At 46.5% G+C, this 19,130-nt stretch overlaps 1 protein-coding gene and 1 long non-coding RNA gene across 4 annotated transcripts in view; one reads left to right on the plus strand and one right to left on the minus strand.

Moving 5' to 3' along the window:
• The window catches only part of LOC147020122 (gamma-2-syntrophin-like), a 458,024-nt gene that overhangs the window by 355,031 nt on the left and 83,863 nt on the right, over window positions 1-19,130 (plus strand). For all 3 annotated transcript variants that reach the window (XM_085895151.1, XM_085895152.1, XM_085895153.1), the window contains one exon: window positions 18,722-18,810. In XM_085895151.1, the coding sequence (XP_085751277.1) occupies window positions 18,722-18,810 (89 nt within the window). The remainder of the gene's footprint in view (window positions 1-18,721; window positions 18,811-19,130) is intronic.
• LOC147020124 (uncharacterized) overlaps window positions 1-19,130 on the minus strand; it is a 100,281-nt gene that overhangs the window by 36,866 nt on the left and 44,285 nt on the right. The gene's annotated exons all lie outside the window — the stretch shown is intronic.

Raw genomic sequence — 19,130 nt, forward strand, 5'->3', positions numbered from 1 at the left:
GTGTGTTGGTCCCCATGGGTCAGGAACTATGAACCAGAATAGCACTAAGTTCCTTGACTTTGCAAGAAGTCATGGACTTAGGGTGGCTGGTTCATGGTTTCAGCGCCCACAAGCTCATCGCTGGACTTGGTATTCCAACGCTGGCGGTGTGGCAAAGGAGATTGACCATATCCTCATTGACGGTCATTGGAGGATGATCCAGAACTGCAGGGTCTACCGGAGTGCTCAGTTCCTCAATACTTGACCACAGGCTTGTTGTAGCAACTCTAAAGCTGCACCTTAAATCCTGGAGAATGGTACCATCCCAGCCTAGGCTTGATGTTGCCAAGCTCAGGGATGAGAGAGTAGCTGAGGAGTTTGCGAACAGGCTGAGTGGACACTTGGGGGGTCTGGGTGCTTTGGGGGGTCCTGAAGAGTTGTGGAGCGCTTTCAAGACCACCGTCCTTGATGTTGCCGGTGGATGCCTTGGAGCTCACCGCAGGGCAAAGAAGAATTTTGTCTCTCAAGGGACACTGGATACCATTGACCAGAGTCGCAGGGCCAGGCTGAATGGCAGAGCTGAGCTGTTCAGGGAGCTGAGGCGTAAAACTGTACGTGCACTGAGGGTGGACAAGGAGGCCTATGTGCGAGGAATCTGTGAGGGGGTAGAGCATCACCTGTGGACAGGTGATTCTCGTCCCGCTTACAGGGGAATTCGCGCATTACGTTCATCCAAGCCCATCCCTCGGAGCACTTCAGTTCGAGCAGAGAGTGGTAGGCTCTTGACAGAGGAGTCTGAAGTGAAGGCCCGCTGGGTCAGTTACTTTGAGCGGTTGTACCAGGCTGATCCCCCAGCTGTCGAGTTGGACGTCAAGGGTGTTACAATCCCTGTTGCTGACCCTCGAATCAACTGTGGTCCACCTTCGCTTGTGGAAACACGGGCTGCGGTGAACCAGTTGAAACGGGGCAAAGCTTCAGGGATCTGTGGCATCTATGCTGAACTTCTCCTGGCTGGTGGAAATGCTGCACTCGTGTCGTTGCATGCAGTTTTGTGCTCTGCCTGGAACACAGGCATCATCCCAACTGACTGGAAGAGGGGCCTTGTTGTCCCTCTCTGGAAAGGGAAGGGTGATCGCCAAGACTGCAACAACTACCGAGGGGTGACGCTGCTCTCAGTGCCGGGCAAGGTCTTTGCTCGGATAATTCTTGATAGGGTTCGCCACCATCTGCTTGAGCACCAGCGTCCAGAGCAGTCAGGCTTTACACCAAAGAGGTCAACGATTGACCGTATCCTTGCACTTCGTGTCCTCACCGAACGCAGGCGAGAGTTTCGGCAGGGGCTGCTTGCAGCCTATGTTGATCTCTGTAAAGCGTTCAATTCAGTGAATCGGGATGTCCTGTGGAGGATTCTTGGTCTTCGTGGGGTGCCACCAAAACTGATCGATCTGATGTCTGAACTCTACTCTGGTACTGAGAGTGCTGTGAAGTGTGGAGGTACCACCTCTGACTTATTTCCAGTTGTTACTGGAGTTCGTCAGGGATGTGTACTTGCCCCCACACTTTTCAGCACTTGTATGGACTGGATTTTAGGGAGGATGTCGGAGAGATCAAGTTGTGGTGCATCGTTTGGCAATGTCAAGATCTCGGACCTTGATTTTGCAGATGATGCAGTCATCTTTGCGGAGACTTTAGACATCCTCTTGGGGGCCCTCGAGGTGCTGAATGAGGAGTCGGAGCCGTTGGGATTACGGGTTTCTTGGGTCAAAACGAAGATCCAGGCTTTCGGTGACATATTGGATGCTGCTGTCCTGTCTGTGTCTGTTTGTGTTGAGGATGTTGAGGTCGTGGAGAGATTCACTTACCTTGGCAGTGATATTCATGTCTCTGCTGGCTGCGAGTCAGATGTCAATAGACGTCTGGGTCGGGCCTGGGGAGTCATGGATTCACTGGATCATGGGGTGTGGCACTGCCGGTACCTGTGCGGGAGGACGAAAGTCCGAGTCTTCAGGTCCTTGGTACTTCCAGTCTGCTCTATGGGTGCGAGACTTGGACTCTGACCAAGGATCTGAGATGGAGACTTAATTCCTTTGGTACCAGGTCTCTTCGGAGAATCATTGGCTATCGCTGGTCGGATTTTGTGTCCAACGAGCGGTTGCTGAGAGAGACTCGGATGAGATTTGTTACCTGCATAGTCCGTGAGCGTCAGTTGCGGCTGTATGGACATGTGGCTCGTTTTCCTGACGCTGATCCTGCTCACCAGATTCTCTCAGCGAGGGAGTCTCATGAGTGGAGGAGGCCAGTGGGCCGACCACGTGCCTCATGGTTGCAGCAGGTTGACCATCATCTCAAGGAGATGGGGATGGGCCTGGCATCTGCCTGGGGGATGGCCAGACGGAGGCCCCTGGAGTACCGGCGGAAAGTGGACGCAGCGACGCGCTGTTCTGGCACATGCTCCCATACCTGACCTGACCTGATATTGGGACTGGCTTATCTGATACTTGGGATACCATTCCACTTCTTGGTTCATGGATGTTTGGAGAAAAGAAGCATCTCCAATGACAAATTATTATGGTAATTCATTAATCATAAAGTATCCACCATGGAAACAAACTGAATGCTACAAATCAGTTCCATGTTGAGTGCTGCGATCAATATCAGCAGTGGTCTGAGGAATATTGGGTGATCCCACATTCTGAGACCACATCTTCAGTTACATACACCTCAATACATATGGAAAAATTGATCACTTTTGATGGAAGGGTAAGGGATTGAGGGGCGCACTGGGTGTGCCAGGTCAGGTCAGGTATGGGAGCAGCGCATCACTGCTACTTTCCACTGGTACTCCAGGGGCCACTGTCTGACCATCCACCAGGCAGATGTCTGGCCCATCCCCATCTCCTTGAGATGCTGATTAAACTGCTGCAACCATGAGGCACATGGCCGGTCCATTGGCCTCCTCCACTCACGAGGTTCCCTTGCTGAGACAATCTGGTGAGCAGGATCTGCGTCAGGATAATGAGCCACATTTCCATCCATACAGCCGCAGCTGATGCTCATGGACTATACAAGTAACAAATCTCACCTGAGACTCTCTCAGCAACTGTTTGTTGGACATGATGCCTGATCAGTGATAGCCAAGGATTCTCCGAAGATGCCTGGTACCAAAGGAATTAAGTTGCCATCTCAGATGCTTAGTCAGCATCCAAGTCTCAGATTCATGGGGCAAGACTGGAACGACCAAGGACTTAAATATTCAAACTTTCGTCCTCCCACACAGGTACGGGCAGCAATACACCCCATGATCCAGGGAATCCATGACTATGCAGGTCTGACCCAGATGTTTATTGACCTCTGGGTCACAGCCAGCAGAGACATGAATATCACTGCTAAAGCCGCTGTCACACCTTGACGATTTAGCCAGCGTATGCCGACGACGTATGAAAAATTTGTCTAAAACGCTGGCACACGTCGAATACGTGATGGGTAAGTTTTGTATACGTTAAGAGCACGCTGAAGCACGCTGAAGCACGCTGGCATACGTCGTACTACGCCGAGCTCGTCGAGAAATTTTAACATGCTCAAAATTTTTCGACGTATGCCAGCGTATGACTCGCACGTTCCGCATACGCTGGCCATAAGTTGTAGGCACGTTACGCGATCGTTGACACACGTCGACACACGTTACTTGTAAGTTACTCATAAGTCGAAACACGTCGAGGTAATGTTTAGCGTCAGTATTCCAGACTCCATGTGTTTTTTTTTTTTATTCGGCATGACGGTGATGTTGACACTTCGATTTCTAGTGCGGTTATAATATAATATAATATAATATAATATAATATAATTAATCGGCTGCCGCTCAACGATATAAATCATAACCGCACTAGAAATCGAAGTGTCAACATCACCGTCATGCCGAAGAAAAAAACAAACGACAACAAAAAAAACATGGAGTCTGGAACACTGACGGGTTCCTCCTGTGAAGCCCATTTTTATATACCAATTCCCCTAAACGCTGCCAATACGCCATTATGTGGTAGCTGTAAGTTAGAAACACGTTCAGTAAGTTATGTGGTCATCCAGAAGACGTCAAATACGTCTACATACATCAATATGCGTTGGAGATACGTTACACATAGGTTCAAAGCACGTTACTCATAAGTTAGAAATAAGTTTCGGGTACGCTAAACATTACCTCGACGTGTTTCGACTTATGAGTAACTTACAAGTAACGCGTGTCGACGTGTGTCAACGATCGCGTAACGTGCCTACAACTTATGGCCAGCGTATGCGGAACGTGTGAGTCATACGCTGGCATATGTCAAAAATTTTCAAGCATATTAAAATTTGTCGACAGCTCGGTGTACTACGACGTATGCCAGCGTACTACGACGTATACCAAACTTACCCATAATGTATTCGACGTGTGCCAGTGTTTTAGACAAAATTTTCATACGTCGGCATACGCTGGCTAAATCGTGAAGGTGTGACAGGGCCTTCAGTTGGAGCACATACAGACACCAGGGAAATGACAACCAAGGAGTGACAAATCCTTCGTCTCATAATACACTCATTGACTGGTGTTACCTCAATCATCATTGGAGTCAGCTTATTGGATACAGCTACAGCAACTCTCACTAACTATGGACCAGGTCACAGCTGGTAATCATCAGAGTGACCAGCGCAATTGTAGGTGTAACCACCTACCATGATCTCACTCCAATCCGGTCTGCGAACCTCAGAGTGCTGCAATACCGATGTCCAAACGCTTGAGCTCAGATGATAACAGAGACACGTGGTCATCCTTTCTTATGGATATGACATTCCAGACATCCACCTAAAGAGACCGCCTCAGGTTAACACAACGAGACCACCATCTGTTGGACGGCACCTCAGCACCACCCCGACACACACTACCGCAATCTGACCCAGGAAGGTTAGCCCATGCTTTTCCTCCTTTCATCAAAGAGTGGGGGTCCCGAAGGCATTGCCCCAATCACGTCATCCGGTGAGTTGCACTGCGGAGGGCAGCTGCACTGGAGGTACTCCCACGGAGTGGGTTTTCAGATTTATTTTTGCTTTTAGTATGTTTTGCGGTGTGCCCCCTCCCCCGGATTCAGACCTGGTCCATAGTTAGACTGTGGTCACTGTAAAATGGGCCATGCGGACATTGAAAATTTCTTCCACATCACCTCAAGCAAAACAATTCCCATTTATCAGGGACCTGTCAGAGTAAGTCATCTTGTTACATGTGATGCTTAAGAGGCAGCGTATGTGATTTATCGACAGGTATTCAAGATATCATTGTATGTTTAAACACCTCTTGTAAGTGGGTGGGGTCATTGAGGCCTTCCGGCTTCAAAAGGGCAAACAGGATAGTGCTATATGCTTTGAGAGGACATAAATACAAACTGTCGGCACATGTGTACAAACCACGGTAGCATAATGTGCTGTGAAGCTCTGTTAGAAGGGATAGACTTTTTTATTGGGGCTGTCCCTTTCGCAAGATGGCCCAGAGGTTGTCACCTATGAGTAGAGGGCAGCCAATCACAGGGTCCACGGTAGAAAAAGGCGGACCCAGGATCCAGAAGGTGGGCCAGAGAACATTGTGTGAAGAAGCTGTGGAAACGTACAAAGAGAGTCACGATGGCTGTTTCTGGACACACACATACAGAGTGTGACCTTGAACAAAGAACATCATGCTCTGTTTAGTTTCTCCTCGTCTTTGACTCACTTTCGCTGACTCACTTCATTGCTGGCTCACTTGGTAGCTTTCCTGCCTGGTAGCTGGCTTTCTTCGCCTCCCCTGCATCCTGAAAGAGTTTCACCATTGCCTTGCACATCACGCCAAAGGGAAGTCATCAATCAATTACTTCATTGTTTGTGAAACTGCAGTCTGTGGCACCTAGCCTAGTTAGGAATTGTTCTTTCTTTCATCAACAGGCAGAAGTTGCATTTTCCCTTTTCTAGGTTTGTGGCTGTTGCCGCGCTTGGGCTGTTTCAAACTGCATGTCTTATGCACCTTTCTCCCCATATTTATTCATTTTACATGAATCCCTTAAAAGGTTAAGAAATGTGTTCCATCCATCTGCCTCCCGTGTGTGTTGCCATGAATTTTGGTTCATTTGGCAACCTTGGGGAACGGTAAAGTTGTAGATAATTAAAGTGAACACAGTAGTTTGAAATCGTTCAGCCAGTCATGGGACAAAATATCCCAGCACGGATGCATGTTGTGTTTGTGAGCTTCTGACACGAAAGTACATATATATGCTTGTATGTATTTATGTATGTATGTATGTTTGCTGCTTGCTTGCATGTATGTAAGTTTGTATGTATGTATGTATGAACCTTATAGAATCAAAGCTATATACTGGAACTTGAACTCTACATTGTGCCAACTCAAGTCCAGTCTTTTTTTATTATTATTATTGCAGCACACGATCTATTTCTACAACAGATACTGGGAGGCAATTCCACAAACTTATAATCCTCAATGTAAAGAAGTTCTTCCATCCATTATTTTTGGTCTCAGCTTTTGTCGATTGAAAGAGTGTCCTCTGGTCATGGAAGCATTTTGCTGTGGATAATGCATAATTTTATTGTCATATTCATTGAGCATCTTAAAGGTCTCGGTCATGTCTCTGTGTGCACTCCGATATACTAGATTTGGAATATTCCGTTTTCTAAGTCTTTCCTCATTAGTAAAGTCTTTCAGGGATGAGACAAATCTGGTCGCTCTCCTTTGTATATTTTCCAAGGCATAATATCTTTTAACTTGTATGAATTCCACACAGAGTGAACATATTCCAAACAAGACCATACAAAGTCTTTGTTGTTTGTTTTACTAAATCTTGTTTAAAAAAAAAAAAAAAACTAAGCCAAGTCAGTTTTCCCCATTTATTTTGTATCCAACATGTGTGGACAATGCACACAAAACTGAAATAACTTTCTACAGATTGTCACTCTCCATTCATTTAACCCCAAAAGCATTACAGGGATAGGTTCTTGACTCCCAAATGAAAGTTCTGAATCATCAACTGTTCTTCTTCCTCACTGCATGAAACATGAAACTTTACAAGATATTCAGCACAAGACTCTTGGCTAAACCTTCCACAAAGACAATCATAGCTGTTAAGGAGGTGAGTTATGATGTCTCGTCTGTAGATTAAGGAGAGTTCACTCGGCAGTCGGAGCATGCATTTGATGATAAGCTGATGATAAGTGGAATCTTTGAGGAATGCATATGGAAATGGATTTGCATTCCAAAATTAATGGGAATAGCCCGTTATCTTTCCAAACCCTTTAACTCTCATTTGCGTTGAATCATATCCCCTCAGCATTGGCGACAGTAATTTGCTGAACACTTGACATTTATCTGGAGAAGAGAAAGGAATGGTCATCAATCTAAACAGTCGTTCATTCCACATAAACTCTGTCTTTCACTTAGTTAATAAGTATTTCAAATTTTGTTCCTCTTGAGTCAGTTATTTTAGTGCATTTTGAAATATTATTTCCTTGAATCGATTGACCTCCATCTTATTTAACATCTGACAAGTCTTCTGCACCTGCTGCATATTGTTCATCCATGCAAGTTAAACATTCTTGTGTTTGGTTTAGAAGCATTTACTTCGTTTTTTTATTTTTGGTGGGGGGGGGGAGTTACGATGGGTGCAACGCCTGTCTCTCTCTCTCTCTCTCTCTCTCTCTCTCTCTCTCTCTCTCTCTCTCTCTCTCTCTCTCTCTCTCTCTCTCTCTCTCTGTCTCTCTGTCTCTCTGTCTCTCTGTCTCTCTGTCTCTCTGTCTCTCTGTCTCTCTGTCTCTCTGTCTCTCTGTCTCTCTGTCTCTCTGTCTCTCTGTCTCTCTGTCTCTCTGTCTCTCTGTCTCTTTTTTTTTCTAGCAGTGAGTTATCTGGAGAGTGCTGTAGTTGGGACAGAAAGTTGTAATTTGGTCAGTGTGACTACGATAGCTCGTCCACTCTTTATTGAACACAGTGTTAATGGTCATGAGCTAATGCTAACAAAATGAGCCCCAAGCTGAATGTCCATCTGAGGAACTGCACATTGATTGATGCATCATCCTGTCCACAAAACACCAGGCTGACAGTTTATGGTCGAGTTGAGAATCAAATCCAGACAAGAAGGCTCAAAGTCGAGTGCACTCCATCTGAATACCAGCCCCTATTTCTTCAACATCACCCCTTGGATTATTTGTTTTTATTGGCATGGTGGAACAACTCTGGGCCATTGTGCCACCAGTGAGCTGCCACATCCATATTTCGATTTCCTATGGAGTTGGTTCGCACAAAAACTACCACTTGGGTGTCATTCCAGCAATGGCCAATGTTCTATGAAGTACATTGTCCATCAGAGACAATGTTAAGCCATGCATTTCCATCTGCAGTGTGTGTGTGGAGCTTGTTGATCCCATATCATATTTCACAAGTATTGGTGTTTCGGCGAGTACTGTGGATACTTTTGAAATTTATTGCATGGGTCAAATATAGGATTTACCAGCTTGCCTTATGACCTTATTACCTTATTACCTCATGTCAGGTCAGGCTCGATCTGTGACCTGCTACAGGTACCATGTAAACCTGTATTAACCTGTTCCATGGTCGGGTTGTCGGCGACAAAACAGTCTCCTCCACCAGGTTTTCTGGTGAGGAGGGTGTTTGGATATGGACACCCAGCAGGATTAAAAACAAAACCTGTCAAAGGGCGGAGGAGCTCCTTGTGAGCCAACGGCCATCCATATCTAGTGCCCAACTGTGTCTGCGGACGTCCTCCTGCAGTTGGGTTACTTCTTATTAGGAGGTTGGTGGCAGGATTTGCACTCCGGCCACCGTAAAACCCTTCATTCCGAAAAACGCAAAAACGCAAAAAAATCTGAAAACCCACTCCGTGGGAGTACCTCCTGCGCAGCTTCCCTTCGCAGGGCAGCTCACCGGATGATGGGATTGGGACAAAGCCTTCGGGACCCCCAATCTTTGATGATAGGAGGGAAACCACGGGGTAACATCCTTGGGTCAGATTGCGGGAGAGTGTGTCGGAGTGGTGCTGAGGTGTCGTCCACCAGACGGCGGTCTCCTTGGGTTAACCTGAGGCGGTCCCTTCGGGTGGGTGCCTGGAATGTCCTATCCCTAAGAGAGGATGATCACCTGTCTCTGTTATCATCTGAGCTCAAGCGTTTGGACATCGGGATTGCAGCTCTCTTCATCGGGATCATCGGGAGACCGCATTGCGGCGAGATAATGGTGGGTGGTTACACCTACTATTGGTCTGGTCGCTCTGATGGTTACCATACCCAAGGAGTTGCTGTAGCTGTGTCCAATAAGCTGACCCCAATGATAATTGAGGTAACACCGGTCAACGAGCGTATTATGAGATTAAGGATTCGTCACTCCTTAGGTGTCATTTCCCTGGTCTCTGTTTATGCTCCGACTGAGGCGAGTGATCTCACCGTGAAGGATGCTTTCTACGCCACACTCGAGTCTGTGGTTGATCAGTGCCCCAGACGAGATACACTTCTAGTCTTGGGGGATTTCAATGCATCGACTGGAACTGATAGGGATGGTTATGAGGTGTGTGTTGGTCCCCATGGGTCAGGAACTATGAACCAGAATAGCACTAAGTTCCTTGACTTTGCAAGAAGTCATGGACTTAGGGTGGCTGGTTCATGGTTTCAGCGCCCACAAGCTCATCGCTGGACTTGGTATTCCAACGCTGGCGGTGTGGCAAAGGAGATTGACCATGTCCTCATTGACGGTCGTTGGAGGATGATCCAGAACTGCAGGGTCTACCGGAGTGCTCAGTTCCTCAATACTGACCATAGGCTTGTTGTAGCAACTCTAAAGCTGCACCTTAAATCCTGGAGAATGGTACCATCCCAGCCTAGGCTGGATGTTGCCAAGCTCAGGGATGAGAGAGTAGCTGAGGAGTTTGCGAACAGGCTGAGTGGACACTTGGGGGGTCTGGGTGCTTTGGGGGGTCCTGAAGAGTTGTGGAGCGCCTTCAAGACCACCGTCCTTGATGTTGCCGGCGGATGCCTTGGAGCTCACCGCAGGACAAAGAAGAATTTTGTCTCTCAAGGGACACTTGGTACCATTGACCAGAGTCGCAGGGCCAGGCTGAATGGCAGAGCTGAGCTGTTCAGGGAGCTGAGGCGTAAAACTGTACATGCACTGAGGGTGGACAAGGAGGCCTATGTGCGAGGAATCTGTGAGGGGGTAGAGCATCACCTGTGGACAGGTGATTCTCGTCCCGCTTACAGGGGAATTCGCGCATTACGTTCATCCAAGCCCATCCTTCGGAGCACTGCAGTTCGAGCAGAGAGTGGTAGGCTCTTGACAGAGGAGTCTGAAGTGAAGGCCCACTGGGTCGGTTACTTTGAGCGGTTGTACCAGGCTGATCCCCCAGCTGTCGAGTTGGACGTCAAGGGTGTTACAATCCCTGTTGCTGGCCCTCGAATCAACTGTGGTCCACCTTCGCTTGTGGAAACACGGGATGCGGTGAACCAGTTGAAACGGGGCAAAGCTCCAGGGATCTGTGGCATCCATGCTGAACTTCTCAAGGCTGGTGGAAATGCTGCACTCGTGTCGTTGCATGCAGTTTTGTGCTCTGCCTGGAACACAGGCATCATCCCAACTGACTGGAAGAGGGGCCTTGTTGTCCCTCTCTGGAAAGGGAAGGGTGATCGCCAAGACTGCAACAACTACCGAGGGGTGACGCTGCTCTCAGTGCCGGGCAAGGTCTTTGCTCGGATAATTCTTGATAGGGTTCGCCACCATCTGCTTGAGCACCAGCATCCAGAGCAGTCAGGCTTTACACCAAAGAGGTCAACGATTGACCGTATCCTTGCACTTCGTGTCCTCACCGAACGCAGACGAAAGTTTCGGCAGGGGCTGCTTGCAGCCTATGTTGATCTCTGTAAAGCATTCGATTCAGTGAATCGGGATGTCCTCTGGAGGATTCTTGGTCTTCGTGGGGTGCCACCAAAACTGATCGATCTGATGTCTGAACTCTACTCTGGTACTGAGAGTGCTGTGAAGTGTGGTGGTACCATCTCTGACTTATTTCCAGTTGTTACTGGAGTTCGTCAGGGATATGTACTTGCCCCCACACTTTTCAGCACTTGTATGGACAGGATTTTAGGGAGGATGTCGGAGAGATCAAGTTGCGGTGCATCGTTTGGCAATGTCAAGATCTCGGACCTTGATTTTGCAGATGATGCAGTCATCTTTGCGGAGACTTTAGACATCCTCTTGGGGGCCCTCGAGGTGCTGAATGAGGAGTCGGAGCCGTTGGGATTACGGGTTTCTTGGGTCAAAACGAAGATCCAGGCTTTCGGTGACATATTGGATGCTGCTGTCCTGTCTGTGTCTGTTTGTGGTGAGGATGTTGAGGTCGTGGAGAGATTCACTTACCTTGGCAGTGATATTCATGTCTCTGCTGGCTGCGAGTCAGAGGTCAATAGACGTCTGGGTCGGGCCTGGGGAGTCATGGATTCACTGGATCATGGGGTGTGGTGCTGCCGGTACCTGTGCGGGAGGACGAAAGTCCGAGTCTTCAGGTCCTTGGTACTTCCAGTCTTGCTCTATGGGTGCGAGACTTGGACTCTGACCAAGGATCTGAGATGGAGACTTAATTCCTTTGGTACCAGGTCTCTTCTGAGAATCCTTGGCTATCGCTGGTCGGATTTTGTGTCCAACGAGCGGTTGCTGAGAGAGACTCGGATGAGATTTGTTACCTGCATAGTCCGTGAGCGTTATTTGCGGCTGTATGGATATGTGGCTCGTTTTCCCGACGCTGATCCTGCTCACCAGATTCTCTCAGCGAGGGAGTCTCATGAGTGGAGGAGGCCAGTGGGCCGACCACGTGCCTCATGGTTGCAGCAGGTTGACCATCATCTCAAGGAGATGGGGATGGGCCTGGCATCTGCCTGGGGGATGGCCAGACGGAGGCCCCTGGAGTACCGGCGGAAAGTGGACGCAGCGACGTGCTGTTCTGGCACATGCTCCCATACCTGACCTGACCTGACCTTATTACCTTCGCAAACTTTGTTGCGAAGGTTATGTTTTGATCGCTGTGTATTTATTTATTTATTTGTGAATATGTTTGTTTGTTTGATTTTTATTCGCATAACTCCAAAAGTATTGAACTGAATCGCAGCAAATTTGGTGGGATGATTGGTTATTATCCCAGGACCATTTGATTAGATTTTGGGAGCGATCGGGTCAAAGGTCAAGGTCATGAAAAGGTCAAAATCGTCTTTTTACCATAGCGCGGTCAATTTGTATCCAATTTGCATGCATCTCATGCCAAAATGTTCAGAATTCAATGCCCCATCTTGTGATATGTGACATGACACAATGACGTAATAAGCCTTGTTGGCGGTTGGGAGTCAAAGGTCAGGGGGGGTCACGACATTGCAAAATGTGCGGTTTTAGTCATAATACGGTCAATTCTTATCTGATTTTCATGAAACCAACACCAAAATGTTGACTGTTATGTTCCCCACACTCTAATACCAATTACAAAATTAAGAGTACAAAGGTCAAGGTCAAGGTCATGAAAAGGTCAAAATCGTCATTTTGCCATAGTGCGGTCGATTTTTATCCAATTTGCATGCAACCAATGCCAAAATGTTGTGAATTCAATGCCCAATCTTGTGATATACGATATGACACAAGGACGTCATTACCTTTGTTAGCGGTTTGGGTCAAAGGTCAGGGGAGGTCAACGACCTTTATTATCATAACGCGGTCAATTCTTATACAATTTGCATGTAAGTAGATTCAAAATGTTTAAAATTCAACTCCCTATCCTGTGATGTGTAATATTTGATTTCTTATAATGTGACCAGTTGTCATCAGATTGACTTGACACCCCGACACCCCGACACCCAAAAAGGTCAGGGAGTTCATACAGAAATTGTACAATGTACGTGAATCAGTGTCAAACAGCAGGAAATTTAATGTTTTTAAGCCATCATAACACATATGAGATGGCAGATGTGGTATGGGATTAAATACCCTCACAATCAACAGTTTCTGGGGGGGGGGGGGGCAAAATGTAGCGTTGGCGAAGGTATGCGCTCTACTGAGTGCCCGTTCTAGTTTAATTTAGCAACAGCTCACAGGATAACAGGATTGAGGCAAAGCCTTTGGGACCCCCACTCTTTCATGATAGGAGGAAAACCACATATTTCATCAGATTGCAGAAGTGTGTGTCGGGGTGTTGATGAGGTGTTGTCCTTTTCACGGCGGTCTCCTTGGGTCAACACTTCGGGTGGGTTCCTGGAATGTCCAATCCCAAAGAGAGGACGATCACCTGTCTCTGTTATCATCTGAGCTCACGCGTTTGAACATCGGTATTACAGCACTCTCTCAGGTTCGGAGACCGGATTACGGTGAGATCATGGTGGGTGGTTACACCTACTATTGGTTTGGTTGCTCTGATGCTTACCATGCCCAAGGAGTTGCTGTAGCTGTGTCCAATAAGCTGACTAATGATAATTGAGGTAACACCAGTCAACGAGTGTATTATGAGACAAAGGATTCGTCACTTCTTGGGTGTCGTTTCCCTTGTCTCTGTGTATGCACCGACTGAGGCAAGTGATCTCACTGTGAAGGACACATTCTAAGCCACGCTCGAGTCTGTGGTTGATCAGTGCCCCAGGCGAGATACACTTCTCGTCTTGGGGGATTTCATTGCATCGACTGGAAATGATAGGGATGGCTATGAGACATGTATTGGTCCCCATGGGTCTGGGACTGTGAACCAGAAGAGCACTAAGTTCCTAGACTTTGCAATTCGTCATGGACTTAGGGTGGCTGGATCATGGTTTTAGCACCCAAATGCTCATCGCTGGACTTAGTATTCCAACGCTGGTGGTGTGGCAAAGGAGATTGACCATCTGCTCGATGATGGTCATGGAGGATGATCCAGAATTGCAGGGTCTACCAGAGTGCTCATTTTCTCAATACAGACCACAGACTTGTGGTAGCAAGTCTGAAGTTGCAGCATAAATCTGGGAGAATGCTACCATCCCAGCCTCATATCCTCAGCTGGATGTTGGCAAGCTCAAGGATGAGAGGGTAGCTGAGGAGTTTGTGAACAGGCTGAGTGGGGATTTGGGGGTCTGGATGCTATGAGGAATCCTGAAGAGTTGTGGAGTGCCTTCAAGACTACCGTCCTTGATGTTGCCGGTGGATATCTTGGAAATCACCACAGGGCAAAGAATAATTTTGTCTCTCAAGGGACACTGGATACCATTAACCAGAGTCACAGGGCCAGGCTTAATGGCAGAGCTGAGCTGTTCAGGAAGTTGAGGCATAAAACTGGATGTGCGCTGAGGGTGGACAAGGAGGCCTTTGTGCGAGGAATCTGTGAGAGGGTAGAGCATCACCTGTGGTCAAGTGATTCTCATCCTGCTTACAGGGGAATTTGCGCATTATGTTCATCCAAGCCCATCCGTCAGTGTACTGCAGTTAGAGCAGAGGGTGGTAGGCTCTCAACAGAGGAGTCCGGAGTGAAGGTCTGCTGGGCCGATTATTTCGAGCAGTTGTACCAAACTGATCCACCAACTGCTCTCATTGCCGGGCAAGGACTATGCTTGGAAAATTATTGAAAGGGCTTGCCACCATCTGCTTGAACAGAAGCGCCCAAAGCAGTCAGGTCTTGCACCAAAGAGGTCAACGATTGACCATATCCTTGCCCTTCCGGTCCTCCCCAAATGCAGACGAGAGGTTCGGCACAGGCTGCTTGCAGCCGATGTTGATCTTTGCAAAGTGTTTGATTCAGTAAATTGGGATGCCTTCTTGAGGATTCTTGGTCTTCATGTAGTGCCACCAAAACTGATCAATCTGGCATCTGAACTATACTCTGGCACCGAGAGTGCTGTGAGATCTGTGATACTATCTCCAACTGACTTCCAGTTGTTCCTGGAGTTCTTCAGGGGTGAATGCTATCCCCCGCACTTTTCAGCGCTTTTATGGGCTCGATTTTGGGGAGGATGTTGGAGTTATCAAGCTGCGGTGCATCGTTTGGGAATGTCAAGATCTCTGACCTTGATTTCGCAGATCATGCAGTCATCTTTGCCGAGACATTGGATATCCTTTCTGGGGCACTAGAGTTGCTGATTGAGGAGTCGGAGCTGCTGGGATTACAGGTTTCCTAGGTCTAAACTATGATCCAGGCTCTCAGTAACATCTTGGATGCTGCTTTCTTGTCGGTACCTGTTTGTGGTGAGGATGTTGAGGTCACAGAAAGATTCACTTACCTTGGCAGTGATATTCATCTCTCTGCTGGCTGTGAGCCAGAGGACCATAGATATCTGGGTCGGGCCTGGGGAGTCATGGATTCACTGGATCATGGGGTGTGACGCTGTCGGTACCTGTGCAGGAGGACGAAAGTCCGAGTCTTCAGGTACTTGGTGCTTCCAGTCTTGCTCTTCAGATGTGAGACTTGGACTCTGACCAGGGATCTGAGATGGAGACTTAATTCCTTTGGTAGCAGATCTCTTCGGAGAATCGTTGGCTATTGCTGTTCGGACTTTGTGTCCAACAAGCGCTTGCTGAGATGAGATTTGTTACCTGCATAGTCCATGAGTGTCAACTGCGGCTGTATGGACATGTGGCTCGTTTTCCTGATGCTGATTCAGCTCACTATATTCTCTCAGTAAGGGAGCCTCGTGAGTGGAGGAGGCCAATGGGCCAACCACATGCCTCGTAGTTGCAGCAGGTTGATCGGCATCTCAAGATGATGGGAATGGGCCATGCATCTGCCTGGGGGATTGTCAGATGGAGGACCCTGGATTTCTGGTGGAAAGAGGATGCAGCGACACGCTGCTCTGGCGCATGCTCCCATACCTGACCTGACCTTATTTAAATGCCTCCCACACTATACCTGCCTTGGCAGCCATATGAGGCTTGTGGTGCTGCTACAATTAAAAGATGGTATAAAATGATGATAAAGATCAGTCTTGGTAAAGATTAGTGATTGACTGCATCAGTCGAGAAAGTCACAATGGATTTTCCCAAACAGGACTTGTGAAAACCCAAGTTTACCACTGTGGAAAACAATGTGAAGCTGACACTTCAGGCCTTATCCTTCATCGAGGCAAAAGGTCATGCTTGTTGGTCGCTGAAGCCCCATTTGACTTTAGTAGTCACTGCCTTAAGTCATAAATTATTCCAAAAGGTTTTTGTTCCACTTTTCATCCTTCAATGTTGTGTGACTGCTGTGACTTATCTTAGCAAGGTCAATTAGGCCCATATGAGTTTTTCTTGGTCTCATGAAATCTACCATTAGGGGCTGAGACTTCCAAACATAATCAATCAGACCATTGGATTCTCAGCTGCCGCATCAATCTTGGAAGGAACTTCCCAGGCATTCCAGTTGCCAAAATCTGCCTTAAGATTCAGGAAATTAACTCAAAGCTTTTGCAAAATTTCCTGGAAAACAAGGCTCTGAATCTTATCAACTCACCGTTTCTTGCCTTGTGAGGTGAACCAACCATATGAACCTCACAACACAGTTGTAACTACTACTGATAATTTACCTCTTTCCAAAGCAGTGAAATCTGTTCTCTACAAAGGATTAAATTTGTTCCTGTCTAAAAACATAAATGAGTTGAATTCACTGGGCTTGCAAGATGGCCTCGAGGTAAGCACATTTACCACTGAGCCATCTTGCCTGGGTTTGAATCTCAGCCCAAGTACAAACTGTCATACTGGTGTTTCTCAGGCAGGGTGAGGCATCAATGTGTGTGCCATCCTTCAAATGGACGTTAAACTTGGCGTCCCACCTGCCAAAATTAGTTGGTGGACATTAAAGATCCCACTGTGTCCTTCTCGAAGAGTAGGTGAACTATTACAGGTACAATGGCCAAATTCCAAATTCCTGCCCTAACTGACAGAAGGATTTGCATCAGCAGCACAGCTGCACTCCCAGGAATGATGCTACTTGCAGTCATGTGCTCATAAACAAAGAAGAATAAGTTGAATTCACTGTTTTAGAAAACACCAAAAATGCTTCTCCGCTTTGTTCAACTCGAGGCATTTTTTCACAGCAGTGAAGATCACAAGTTCACAACAAATAAAAACGATGAATTTGAATCTCTCAACACTCGGAAATCAATTTGGATCCCTCCAGATGGACAGTTTTCCTCTGTAGTAAACATTTTTGTCTATTAAGCCAGCCACATAAACATGGAGGACTTACAGATAGCCCAGTTAGCATATTCACCAATTCCTGAACTGACTACAAACTGTTACCCTGGTACTTCACCGATAAGGAGACTTTAAGCCAGGGTGCAATCTTCCAGCATTTGCTGTTGGACGTTAAAGATCCCACCAATTATTTCTCAAGAGGAGACCATTTCTGTGCCAGCATCAAATTTGAAAAGCTTAACTTCAATCACAGCACCGGTTTTTCTAAAGTTTTGAAGGAGGAATGGAGCATACCCAAAACTTTCTGCAATAGCAAAGATGTTGTGATCAAACCGACTGACAAATAATGGCTCTATCGTTGTTTGGCACAGACCCGTACAAACAGAAAGCTTTTCAGTAACTTGTCTGCACTGGGTTTTTATTTTAGAATGAACATGGACCTTACACCAGCTAACCAAAAACTGGCAAGGAAACTTTTACTGACATGATTCAGAAACAAGAACTTCTTACCACTGATTACAACTCCGAGAACACCAAACATTTATTCTCTTCTGAAGATTAACAAGGCAATAAACTTTGGCTGCCCCATCGTGTCTACCTATAGTTGTCCCACCAAGCTCATCTTCAGTTACTTTCATTGGAAGACAACTTCTCTCGTTCAGTCGCTCCCTTCTATTATTATGCACACGAACCATGCACTTAAAGTTTTCGATCAGTTGAGGTTTTTCTCCAGCAACAAACTTTTATTCATAATTGATATTAAATCTTTGTACACCATCATTCCCAACGACGAGGGTCCTCGGGTGTTCAGACTTTCATGAAAAGGTTTTGCTCCCACGAAAGGTAATGTCCAAAACATTAGCATCACCTTGTTTTACACGGCAATGAACTTTCTGTTCCTTAACTACTGCATGGGAGAATCCACGATGGAATGGATTTAATTTGATGTCTTTTCGATCCGTTATTTATTAACTTCTTCGAACAAGGTCATTCATTTACACCAATGGATTAAATCAACAGGAAATTGATTGAGTTACGCTGACCCTGATGTGAGGCAAGGAGAAGCCGACGTGTCAGGCGTTAACCCTGTGTCGGAGAAAAAGTGCTGACCCATCATTGCTCTTTTGCTCTGATGAAGGGCTAACTCCCAAAACATCAGCTTCTATTTTCTTACAATTTCCATTTTGCACACCACAATCAACGTCCTGCTGATTTCACCCATTGTTTTCTACCTGTCCACCAAAGCAAATCAACCCGAGCCTTCATGCAAGAGACAAGTTCTTCATTTTACATTAATTTGCACCCATTGCTTTCGCACACCACCTTCCATGCTGTGTACTAAATCACAGAATATTTGTTAAACTCATTTGTGAGCCTTATCCATAATGGAGCAAAAATAAAGTGATTGGTGGAGTGTTGAAATGCTTCATTGATTGGTTATACACAGCTAGTATTACCTTTTCTAACCATAATATAAAGTTGAGCGAAGAGAACAATAAATGTTGTGAAGCGAATGCCATTGTTTTGTAATTTGTGTGTGATGAACGCTTTGTCGTTGCTTTATTCGGGCAGATTCATCGATTCCAAGTGACTTGAGCAGCACTGCATCTTCCCCTCTGTTTGACAGTGGATTGCATCTGAATAACAACTCCACAAACACAGTAAGGCCCACATGACAATTCCACAACACCCATGAACTGAGCCAGGTTTCCAATGCCATCAATGGCTCCTCAGCACCAGGCCCACACAAATAACGGGTCCATAACAAGAAAAATTGTTTTTTAAGTGTACATATCACTGTACATTTCAATAAAGAATATATATATATATATATATATATATATATATATATATATATATATATATAATACATATACATATTATAGCCTGGTGTTGGCGCAGTGGTTAGGGCAGCGGCTTGGGATCCAAAAGGTACTGAGTTCAAGCCCCGTTGGGACACTGAATTAATACACCAGGGGGT

This window comes from Eptatretus burgeri, chromosome 9, assembly GCF_056783735.1.
Source record: "Eptatretus burgeri isolate ZD-2024b chromosome 9, Ebu_testis_v1, whole genome shotgun sequence".
Taxonomy (NCBI): Eukaryota; Metazoa; Chordata; class Myxini; order Myxiniformes; family Myxinidae; genus Eptatretus; species Eptatretus burgeri.